At 40.0% G+C, this 11,249-nt stretch overlaps 1 protein-coding gene across 13 annotated transcripts in view; it reads right to left on the bottom strand.

Moving 5' to 3' along the window:
• Positions 1 to 1,048: 1,048 nt before the first annotated feature.
• The window catches only part of LOC118825694 (adhesion G protein-coupled receptor L2-like), a 180,121-nt gene continuing 169,920 nt past the window's right edge, over positions 1,049 to 11,249 (bottom strand). For 3 of the 13 annotated variants that reach the window (XM_036596446.1, XM_036596449.1, XM_036596450.1), the window contains one exon: positions 1,049 to 4,729. In XM_036596446.1, the coding sequence (XP_036452339.1) occupies positions 3,804 to 4,729 (926 nt within the window). In that variant the 3' untranslated portion in view covers positions 1,049 to 3,803. Of the gene's footprint in view, positions 4,730 to 7,051; positions 7,106 to 11,249 lie in introns of all 13 variants that reach the window. The other 10 variants (XM_036596451.1, XM_036596456.1, XM_036596454.1 and 7 more) reach the window with 5 other exon arrangements.

Genomic DNA, 11,249 nt, shown 5'->3' with positions numbered 1-11,249 from the left:
TTACCTTCTGTGAAACAAACCATAGAATTTTCATCAGGCTATATTAATTCCATGTGAATTAACATCAGTAAAAATGCTATCATTTTCTTTGGAAAAGGAGTTTCTCAAGTATGGCGGGCTGAAGAAGTGTTTACTTGTATTCTCTGTGGCCACAATTAAGCCAATACCTACTGCCCTTCCTTACTTCAGTCAACATTAAAACATTTACTGAAAAAGTCAACAAAACAATTTACTGAAAAAAGATTTTATGCAGTGATTTTGACTGTTGGCTGTGAATTCCTAATCTAATGACACTGCTAATAACACAGTGCATTCACTTGAGACAGCGAGACTTAAGGTAAACATAATAGTTTTGACAGGTTTTCTACTCTTTTCTGGACTCAAAGCTGTGAATCAATTAGCCACTCTGTCACTTATACAAAGATTTCTTATCCTGTACAAACTGGTCAGAGACATTACAGATGGTAAACTGTGGTTAAATTATATTAGTCCACCTCTCTGTGCAAAACTAATCCTGTCCAAATAGTACTTGTGTGAAAATCAAGCTCCACTCAAGCTTCAAATCTGAAAAAATCCATAGGTGTTTCTGTCCATCCTTCCGCTGTGAGAAGACTCAGAGCTATGGGTCTGAAAGGATGTGTAGTGGTCAAGAAGCCCTTACTGAGAAAAGAAATAGACTGCTGGTGTTCTCAAAAATTGGACTGACCACCCCAGAGTTCAGATCTCAATATCAGTGAATGTGTTTGGGAATACTTACAGAAAATCCAACCAGCTTAGCCTTTATAGCATATATATATATATATATATATATATATATATATATATATATATATGTAATAGCAGCCTATATCATATTTAGTTGAAGTTGATGCTTCTGTATAATTTTCTACTATTTATGTTTTCTTTTTTTCACACCAGAAAACTAAACAACTTGAACTTAATGGTCTTTTTGACTGGAAATTAAAGAAATGAATGGTGGTCTCTGACTTTTACACAGCACTGTCAGTTTGATACAATGCAGAATAACATACATGCATTTGCAAACAGGAAAAAAAATTGTCACATTTATTTGATATCAAACAAGAGTTGAATTTACATCAGCGTCTGACAATGGGCACCTACAAAAGATTGAAATGAATACAACAATGTTGTATTCTCGCACACACTTTCATTCCAACCTTTTTTTTATTATTTCTTGATATTCCATACTTCATCTAATAAATTATTTAGTGTCAAATGCTGAGATATGTTTTTTAAGACATTATGTTGACACAAAAAAGGTTCTTTATCCCTGACAATCACTGCCAAGCATTTTACACCAAAATAAATTACAGAAGTCCAATTCACTCCAAATTTGTGCAAGACGGAACTTTTTTTTAGGTTGAAAAAAAAAAAAGAAAAAAGCTTTTCCCTGCACAAGTACATTGGCGGAATAATGAATTTTACTGTCAAAATTCATAATTGATGAAAGCAAATACACTGTTCACAAGTGGAAATGTGAAAATGGGCTTCTTTTCATGTCCTCAAAGCTTCTACAATGAATAAAGTGTAAGAAGATTTCACACATTTCAAACAAAAAAAAGTGCAACCCCTTCCCTAAAATGTCTTGAAATTTCAATTATGGTTGCCATAATCTTTTTTATTTTTCTAATGATCATTTTTTTGTCTATTTTTTTCTTGTTTTCCACTTGTGGTACAGCAAAATATATTTTCTTTAGCTGTCATTCTTACAACTGTTACATGTGCAATAGAGAAAATATAAGGCCTGAGTCAGGAGTAGTGGTTCTTTTTCATTCTTTCTTTTTTAAATTTGTTTCAGTCCGTGTCATGATGCCGGACAACCCCCCCCCCTGCACTCACGGGGTCGAGGGGCCTGTCCGTTGCCTCTGCTGTTGTCCCAGGACAGTTCTCAGAGTTCTAAAGACTAGCATTGGTTCAGTTTATGTCTTTTTGTCTTGTTTTGTTGAAACAGTACAAACAGTACAGTATATCATACAAAGCGGTGGCCGGAGCGTGGACAACGCCAGCCTTTCTCACAAACACTTTTTTTTTTTGCTCGTCAAGCAGCCTGTGTGCTTTTCCCACCTCAGCGGCCACCATCCCACGAGTGATTTAAACCACGCAGATGGCCGGTCCACTTAAAAAAAAACAAAACAAAACAATCAAATTGAGAAAAAAGGAAGAAGAGCGTCTGTGGGTCATGGACCATCAAATGAAGAAATGAAAGCGTGGTCATGATGCACACTATCTCGTGCAATTCTGGGCACATGGTTTCCAGTCAACCCCAACCATACACACACATACATACACACTCATAAGTGGGCATTAAAAGCATCCTATGGCAGAGTGAAGAATAGTCCTCTTTAAAACAAAGAAACTGGACAAAAATGAAGGCCATGGCACACTGACCCAATATAACCTCGCAAACACCGGCATTCAAGTGTTGGCATTTGGCTTAATACTGCTCTAGAATAAGAATGGATAAATGAACGACTGTGAATGGGGCAGAACATTCTAGAATAGTGTGAATGGAGGAGAACTTTTTAGAAAGCTCTCAACAGCGACACTCAAGTATGGCACGCCAATCAAACATTAGTTGGTGTTAGTTGGAGATTGATGGGTTGGTGTGCTCTGGCCTTACAGGAATACTCCATCATTTTTCAACCTGGTTTCTGTTGCATCTGTAGCATGTGGTTGACCACTATAGGGGTGAAGTGAAGTGCTTTTTGTGTCCAAATCCAATAATTTCTTAGGAGATTATTTATAAATACATGTCATATGTCACATTATCCTACAATACCTCCTTTATGTAAATACATTTTTAATGCATGAAAATAAAATTTGTCATTCATGCCACCCAAAGTCTGAAGATGTCAGGTGCTGTGGCCAATCAGCAATATATGTAGAATATATGTAGATTAAGTAAACTTTAAAAAACGTAATTTAGTGTCATACAACTCTAAACAAAAGGTTGCCATGGTGTCATGTTTGAAACCTAAAAATCACAAAACGTTGCAAATTAGGGCAACTTTGAAAATATTCAGATTCCTTCAAATGTCATGTGGCACAACAGACAACAAAGGCCTTTTATTCTGACATGCTTTTAAGAAAGACCGGGCAGAGTATTGCCTCATAAAGAAGACCCTAAGTGACCTCCATGGTGCAATGCCAAGGTCAGTAGTCCTTCCACAAATATTGAAAACAGTGCCATTTTTGAGTTGTGGTTAGGCTGATTCAGTTTACCGAGTCACATGGTACGACCCCAGGAAAACAAAGAAAATGTGTTATTATTAAAAGTATGTTTATTTGTGTTTTAATTAACGTGTTGTTGCACCACCTGACATTTTCTGGGTGGAAAAAAATGAATTTATGTTCTATGAAACAACACATTGAATAGATTCTTGCAGATACAAAAATGCACATCATTTAAATGTATTTTTAAATAAAATTTAGAATTTCTAAAATTATTATTTTTAAAATTCTTTATTTGATCCATGCCTGTACTCTGTAAAAGAGCAGAAAAAACACTTTGACTTGAAGCACACTCATAATGGAAGTCAATGGACAGGTGCTGGAGCTTTGTTTCAAGTCAACAGTTTTCCTATTCCTTCACTAAATGTTCTAAATTATTGTCCATAGTAACTGACCATATGCTACACATGCAGCAGAAGGACATGTTGGGAAAATCATGGGAGTATTCCTTCAAGGGTGAATGTGGGGCTTTCAATCCGGTGCGTGAAACAAAAGTCATGGCGCCCCTGACTTCCTGGGCTGAGAGAGGGAAGGAAGGAGAGAAGGATTGCTCAGAGGCTGGTGATAAGCTGCATCTGTCCATCATGGGCTGGCTCGGACTCGGCTGTCTGGCAGGCCTCGGGCGTCCCGGGGCCGATGCAGCCCTCGCTAGTGCCTCGCCGGCCAATGTGGTAATAGGACAGCGGCTGGGCACCGTCGCCAAGGTCCGGCATGCTTTTGTGGCACAGCTCGTCGTTAGCCTCGCTGTGGCTGGAGGAAGAGGAGGGTAAACATTCATCCTCCTCATCCTCCAATCCTTCCGGCGGGTAAACTGGCGAGCGCTCGTCCTCCGCAGATGAGTCTCTGAGGTTGGGCATGCTGGTGTACAGCGAGTCTCTGTTATTACTGGGCGACTGCGCGCTCTCCTCTAGCCCTGCCTTTTTTTTCCCCTCTTTTTCCTCCTCCTCTCCTCGATCCCCTCGTTCGCTGTGGCAACCGGCAGGCCTGCGGGCAGCCTGCCTGTTGCCGTACAGCAGCGAGTGAGTCCGCTGGGGTAGCAGCGGGGCCTCCAGGACGTCCCGGTGGTGCGGGTGCAAAAGAAGCTCCAGCGGGGTCGAGTGGTCAGCGGTAGCGGACGTGGGCAGGGCAGGGGCGTCGGCCACGATGGCATCGTCCTCACTCCCGCTGCTGCAGCCACTGCCCCGGACAGCGTGGCGGGGGGCTGCCACCAGACCCCCCCTGTCCCGCCCCCGGGGAGGATGAGGCTGCCCCCCTGCCCCGCCCCCACCCCGTGGCCGCAGGTTGTTGTGCACCAGCTCAGAAATGATCATCTTCTCAAAGGCAGCATCGTCCAGGCCCAGAGCGCACTCGGCTGGGCAGCGCAGCACAGGGTCATCGCACTCCTCATCCCGCAGAGAGTAGCTGTTGTTGAAGTTGCCATTGAGCGGCAGCGTGTCCATGGCGCTGACGTCCCGGCTGTTGCTCAAAGAGTGCTGGCCTGCAAACAAGGCACAAAAAAGACGTTCAGGACCCATATATATATATATATATGCAATATGCACAGTTAAATCAGAAACAAACAAGTAAATAAAAGCATGGAGCACTGTTGAGGACATATAATGTACTTTTTCTACCTATTTCTGGCATCTACGACAATATAGAACTGCAAAAACAATCAGTAATTTCTTATTTTTGCACCAAATTTATTATTACCCCAGTGGCAAATATGAATAAACAGGCCCGGCATCAGATCTAAATTATGAAAACCACAACAGGGGCTGCGCATCCATACAGAAAATTAAAAATGAAGAAAAACATACTATAAATTACTGTATATCTGTACAGTAGCGATGCCACACCATGCTATGCTAATCCAGCTGACATTTCCAATACTTTTAGATCTCCATGATGATGATGTTATCAAATATACAGTCATGCATCAGTGGTGCTTATGGATAGTTATCTTACTCCAGCGTTCTTCAAATCCGGTCCTGGAGGGCCAGCGTCTGGCACAGTTTAGTGATTTCTCTGCTTGAAAACACCTGGTTCAACGCATCTGTTAATTGCCAGGTTTACATAAAGATTCTGGAAAGGGTCTTTGTGCAATACCATAGAACAGGGGTGTCCAATCTTAACCACACAGGGCCAGTGTGGCTGCAGGTTTTCACTCCAACAAAGCAGGAGCTCACCTGATCAGCAATTTGAAGACTGAAACCAACTGATAAAACAAGTGGAATCAGGTGTGCTTCAGCTTGTTTTGAGTCAAAACTTGAAGCCACACCGAACCTTTGTGGTAAGATTGGACACCCCTGCCATAGAAGAACTAAACTTAAAGCTGCTAAAACCTTTCAAGAGAGACCATTCTTGTCAATGAGATGTGTGAGTGAAAAGAGCCTTTTTAAAGCTTAAGAACAATAATATAATGTAATGGTTCTAAAAAAGAACCCTTATATTAGTGAGGTTCTTCACACTCTCAGATCTCTGGTTCTTTAGGGAACCAAAAGTGGTTCTCCTTTGACATCACGCAAAGAACCCTTTGTGGCTCCTGGTTTTTAGGAATGTAGATGCATTTAAGCAGGAGAATCACAAAACTGTAGACTTGACTTAAAGAACCCTGCTATTCTCCGTCTGGTAATAATCATCATTGCCGTCATGACAATCATCATCATCATCATCAACAATTAAATCAGCAAAATTTACAATCTTAAAGAGAAAGGGGCCAAAATGAGTTCTTTGTGAAATGCCATAGAAGAACCACTTTTAGTTCCCTAAAGAACCTTTGAATAGGTGGTTCTTTAGAGTACTATGTGTGAGTGTGAAGAACCTCCATATAATGCAAAGATTCTAGCAAGGAACCTTACATTTGTAACATTTACATTATGTAAAGGTTCTTAAAATGTTTAAAAGGTTTTTCACACTCACAAATCTCTTTTATAAACATGGTTTGATAAGGCAGTGGTTCTCAAATCAGACATCAGGGCCCCCAAGCAGTCCATATTTTTGCCTTGTTCCTATGTTTGGGCTGTCTGGGGGTCTCTGGGGAATGCGAACTGCTGCTTTAGGGAACAAAAAATGCTTGTTCTATATCAAGGGTTACCAGTCCCAGTCCTGGCGACTCTACACTGTGCACATCTTTCTTCTTTGTCTCATCTAGAAAACCTGAATTAACCCATTAACTAATGAAATAGCTCCTCATGGCCTGGGTCAGCTGCATAGAGCAGGGAAACACAATAGTGTGCAGATCATGGGGTTGTCAGGACTGGGATTGGAAACCTCTGCTCTATGGCATCTCTCAAAGAATCCTTTGAGGCACCTATATTTTTCAGAGCATAGTTGGCTATGAAAATAGAGTTGGTGGGGCATCGCTCCACTGACACCGGGCCTGCAGCTAATGACTGTTACTTTACTATAATGTCCTTAACAGTAGGTAAATGGGAAAAAGAGCAGCCATTAAACCTTCAAAATGCACACACATAATGCATGTAGTCACATGTAAAAGCAAGCTGCCACTGTAAATGAACATCAGACAGAAAAAAATACAAGAGGCAAAGAAGAATGCAAATGGCTCATGAACCATCCAGAGAAGAAATGAAAGCGTTGTCATGATGCACTCACAGCCATCTCAGCCCAGGGACTCCAGTCAACCCAGACCACACACAAGCACACACACACACATACATACAGGCTTACATATACATATACACACACACACACACACACACACACACACACACACACACCACACACGCACACACACTCTCAGGAAGGCAGGCATGCGGGCGTGCGGGCGGGTGAGGTGAGGTGAGGTGCAACAACTCACTTTGCCACCACTCACATTATGTGTGTCTGCTCAGGCTAGCTGGCCTGAGAACTGCTGGCCGTGCCAAAAGAAAAGTGAAACAACGGCGTTTTTAAAATCGCAGCAATGATAAACAAGTGAGAAACAGCAAAAAGAAAGCTTTCAAACTCTATGGCCCTGAATTCAGTCCATCCAGTTCACTGATTCTTTCAATTTTATGCACTTTTTCACACTGAAACAACCAACAGTCATAAGCTTATGTTTTGTTTTACCCTTCTTAAACCCCTTGAAACCTTCCTAATGCTTTACTACCAAAAAGAAAATCTAGTAATAAAGATAAAATAAGAACTTAAAATAGGAAATGATAAAAATGTGTCAGTCAGAATTTCCATATAGTTTCTAAATGATTCTATGATTTGAGAACTACTATAAAACATGTAATTCATGCAGATCTCACAGTGAGAAAATAGAGTCTGGGCCCACATGTGAGTTCTTAGTAGGAGTAGCAGTTGCGTCAAATATTCACCATATTTGTGTACAGCATGTGTTTTTTTTTCTGCTGCTTTTTATTTTTAAAAAGGTTATTTCTGTACATGAACAGGATTATTCTATTCCTAATGGGCCTTCTGGACACAAAATACATTTTCTGGATAAATGACACAAATCTCAAATATAAATAACACATTTAAATCCAAATAATTTGTTCCCTCACGTCCCATAACAAATGAATGGAGAAGAGTACGATCAATAAAACATGGATCCATATGGAGCTGAGTGGAGCAGCCCCCTTTCAGTGCCGTAATTATTACTTCCTTCATTACTCATCACTTAGTTCATTTAATTAACGAGCGCCGGATGGCTGAATTCAGGATGTGGCGTGTGTAAGGCTACAGCAGCAGGCAGTCGCAGCCTCTCTCTCTCTCTCTCTCTCTCTCTCTCTCTCTCTCTCTCTCTCTAAAACAGCCCCTCTAACAGTCTGGGTGGGAGTTTTAACATCTATGAGCGCTTTCTCAGACCCAGATTAAGCCTTGACCAGGACGAAGGAGAATTTTAAACCTTAGAAGTCACAGTTATTACTTCATTATTTGAGCAGTTTGTGATTTCAGCAATTTTTTTTTTGTTTGGATGGAGGGGGAATGTGTGTTATAGCTTGATCCTGAAATAAAAAAAAGTTTTCAATAATGTAAAGCAAATTTGTTGAAGACATGTATATGTAACTATACTATTCTATATGTTTATAAAGCTGTAAAAAAAGAAAGGTTGACAAAGATCGTTGTATCACAGTATAATGTATAAATAGTTACACTAAATTTAATTTAAATATAACAAGTGCAACACCTATGATTATTAATATGACATGAACTTTTGAATGACAATGTGAAATTAATTCATTATATAACTAAGGTGTATTAAATTATCTCATTACATTACTAAATCAATGTATTACAACAGTATTAACACTTCATTAACACTTCATTACCCACAAATAGTATGATTATAAAGTAGTACTTATTAAGTAGACAGTTTTTATAATTACCTTTAAATAAAGAAAGAAGAAGAAATTAACTTTCGTCTTTTCTTTATTAAACACCCATTAAGAGATAAACATAGCAAATTAGATTATCAATATAAATGTTATGAAATACAACATCAGATCATTGCTTCTAATTTTCTACGTATCTGTCCCTATGGCATTTTTCTGCAACGTTTAGTTCATAATTTCTATTTATTTATTGAGTTCAACATATTTGAAAAAAATGAAGCATAGAATTTGCCACATAGGCCACATTTTATTTTTCCCCGATATGTTTGATTCAGCAAATAAACTGTAATTGTGCATTAAAATGTGCAGAAGAGTTTTCTATGTAGAGGGTGTGTTTATTTTCACTTAGAACAGCAACAAAATGTTATTTGACCACAGGTCCCCAAATTTTGCATGTGAATGTAACTAGATAGATAGATAGATAGATAGATAGATAGATAGAATTAATAAGGCTATTGGACACCTACATAAGCATTACATTAAATTGACCTAAACCTACATAAACCTTCATAAAGGCTTATTCGACTGTCAGTTGCCCTAAAGGCTGCCTTTGTCCATTTTAACATCCATATTTTACCTCAGCAAATGTATTGACAGCTGACACCTATTGGAAAAAGCCATAAAAGGCTTATAGAGGTGTCATATAGCCTAATGAACGCTGCTCTTCAGTAAAGTGTTAGCCAGACTTCTAAGGGTTAATAGTGTAACATCAGTAACACCAGAATTTAACCCAACACTAGGCTTAATCCATGTGTGAGAAACCGACCCACAGTCAGGTTACAATTACAAAGCACACAGAGCAGTGTTTTAAAAAAAGATTGAATTTCAAACAGTCATATTTATGGATCCTCATGTCTGTGTGATGGAGAATGAAAAAGGCAATGTATGTTAAGGAAAAAAAAAAGCAGGAGAGGATGAGAGGAGGAGAGAGAGGGAGGGAGGAAAGCTGAGAGGGCGAGCGAGGCGCAGGATGAGAAAGCCACACGCTGTATCGACTGCCTGCTCCACTTCACGCCCTGCATAGGATAGGATTTAAGTCGCTCTAATTTGAACAGAAATGGGTGTGAGATTGCAGCAACGGGGGGAGGGGGGGAGGAAAAAAGCAAAAACAAAAAAATCCATCGGTGTTGTAGTGTGACACGCCGCAGTCGAGATAAGAGACGTCTCCTTTGTAGACGGCGAGAAGAAACTAAAAACAGACATCAAACGAGTTCAGCTGAGGGAGGGTGGGGGGGAAAGGGCTAAGAGTGAGGAAGGAGGAGCGATCGACAGTGAAACATGGCTACTGCCAGGATTATTTTGCACTTGTTTATGCATCAGCAATCGTTCTAATCCAGACAGGTATTGTCTGGAGAGCCTAACGGATGTGTGTAGAATGCAAGTGGACGTGTCACTTCCTACCGCTCATGCCACAATGGCACTGCGTCACTGCTCAAGAGGCCTTCGCTGTGTCCCAGTTAATAAATACTAAATATGATCAAGCATACACAGTGTGCTCAGCTTAATAATGCAAGATTGTGCCTGGCTACTGTGCAAAATATTAAAACACTGCACCGTTTTGTACTAAAAGGAAGTGATGTTGCTATGCCAACATGTATAATGAACCTATGGACTAATGGATACCACCTAATCTCAGCCTCAGATGCTCTGTCCACATATACATTAATAGGTTTGATATCTATTGCACGTTAAGCCAGCCACACAATTCACACGGCCACAATTTTGATAGGCAACTTTAAATTAATTTGGCAGCACATCGGCAGTTTGTTAACAAAGCCATAATCGATCCAGTAAAGGGCGTAAAACACATTTCTTTGGAATACTTGATTTCAAACTCCTTTTTAAAGCATATTAACCAAAATATTGAAGTATATTGCCTTAATTTATTTGATTAATCAAGCTAATCTTCTCCCTGTAGCATTTCTGGAGACTACGTCTAAGTATCCTCTCATCTTTTCATCCTTTTCATGGCCATTCTGGCTATTTTGTTTGGCCTTCATCCACCTGCAGGATTGTACCTGCAGGGTTGTACCTACAGAATCAACAGCCTCTAAAACAACAACAAAATTAATCATAACACAACCTCAAACTAGGATATAATCGACTAGCTTTAAGTTATCAGTAATTGGCTTAGCATAGTTGCTGCTGTTCACAGTGTTTCTTTGCATGTTTACATAAAAGTTCCAGTGACTGAGACTGCATCTCCTTTGGCTTTGAAAAACAGCACTGAAATGCCTTTTGAATGACCGTTATTTTCGAAATAGCACCCTGCTCTCTATTTGCTACATTGGAGAAATGTGGCACACTAATATAGGGAACAGAATGCGCCATGATTCAACTAAAGAGTTTCCTTCACTAAATGGTTTATTCATCATTCTGCGAGGGGTGTGAGATTCCTACACCTACACACCATTGAAAACCTCCTGCTAATCACCTTGACCATTTAACAGGGTTTAAATAGTGGCTTTATTTACTCTGATACGGCTGCTGACAATATCTCAGAAAAAGACAACTATTCACAGACGAAGGCTCTGATGTGCTAGCCTATCGCCATCATCAACTTATAGACCAGACTATACAAGGTAATTGGCCTATTAGCTACACTTATTGCATTTAGCCCTGTCTATGTGTAAGGCTCTGAGTTGACCTATCAGATGTGTATGGGCATAGTGTTGT

The sequence above is a fragment of the Colossoma macropomum genome, unplaced genomic scaffold (assembly GCF_904425465.1).
Source record: "Colossoma macropomum unplaced genomic scaffold, Colossoma_macropomum, whole genome shotgun sequence".
NCBI classification, from domain to species: domain Eukaryota; kingdom Metazoa; phylum Chordata; class Actinopteri; order Characiformes; family Serrasalmidae; genus Colossoma; species Colossoma macropomum.
The sequence above is the reverse complement of the archived record's forward strand: the minus strand, read 5'-3'. Positions and strand labels throughout refer to the sequence as shown.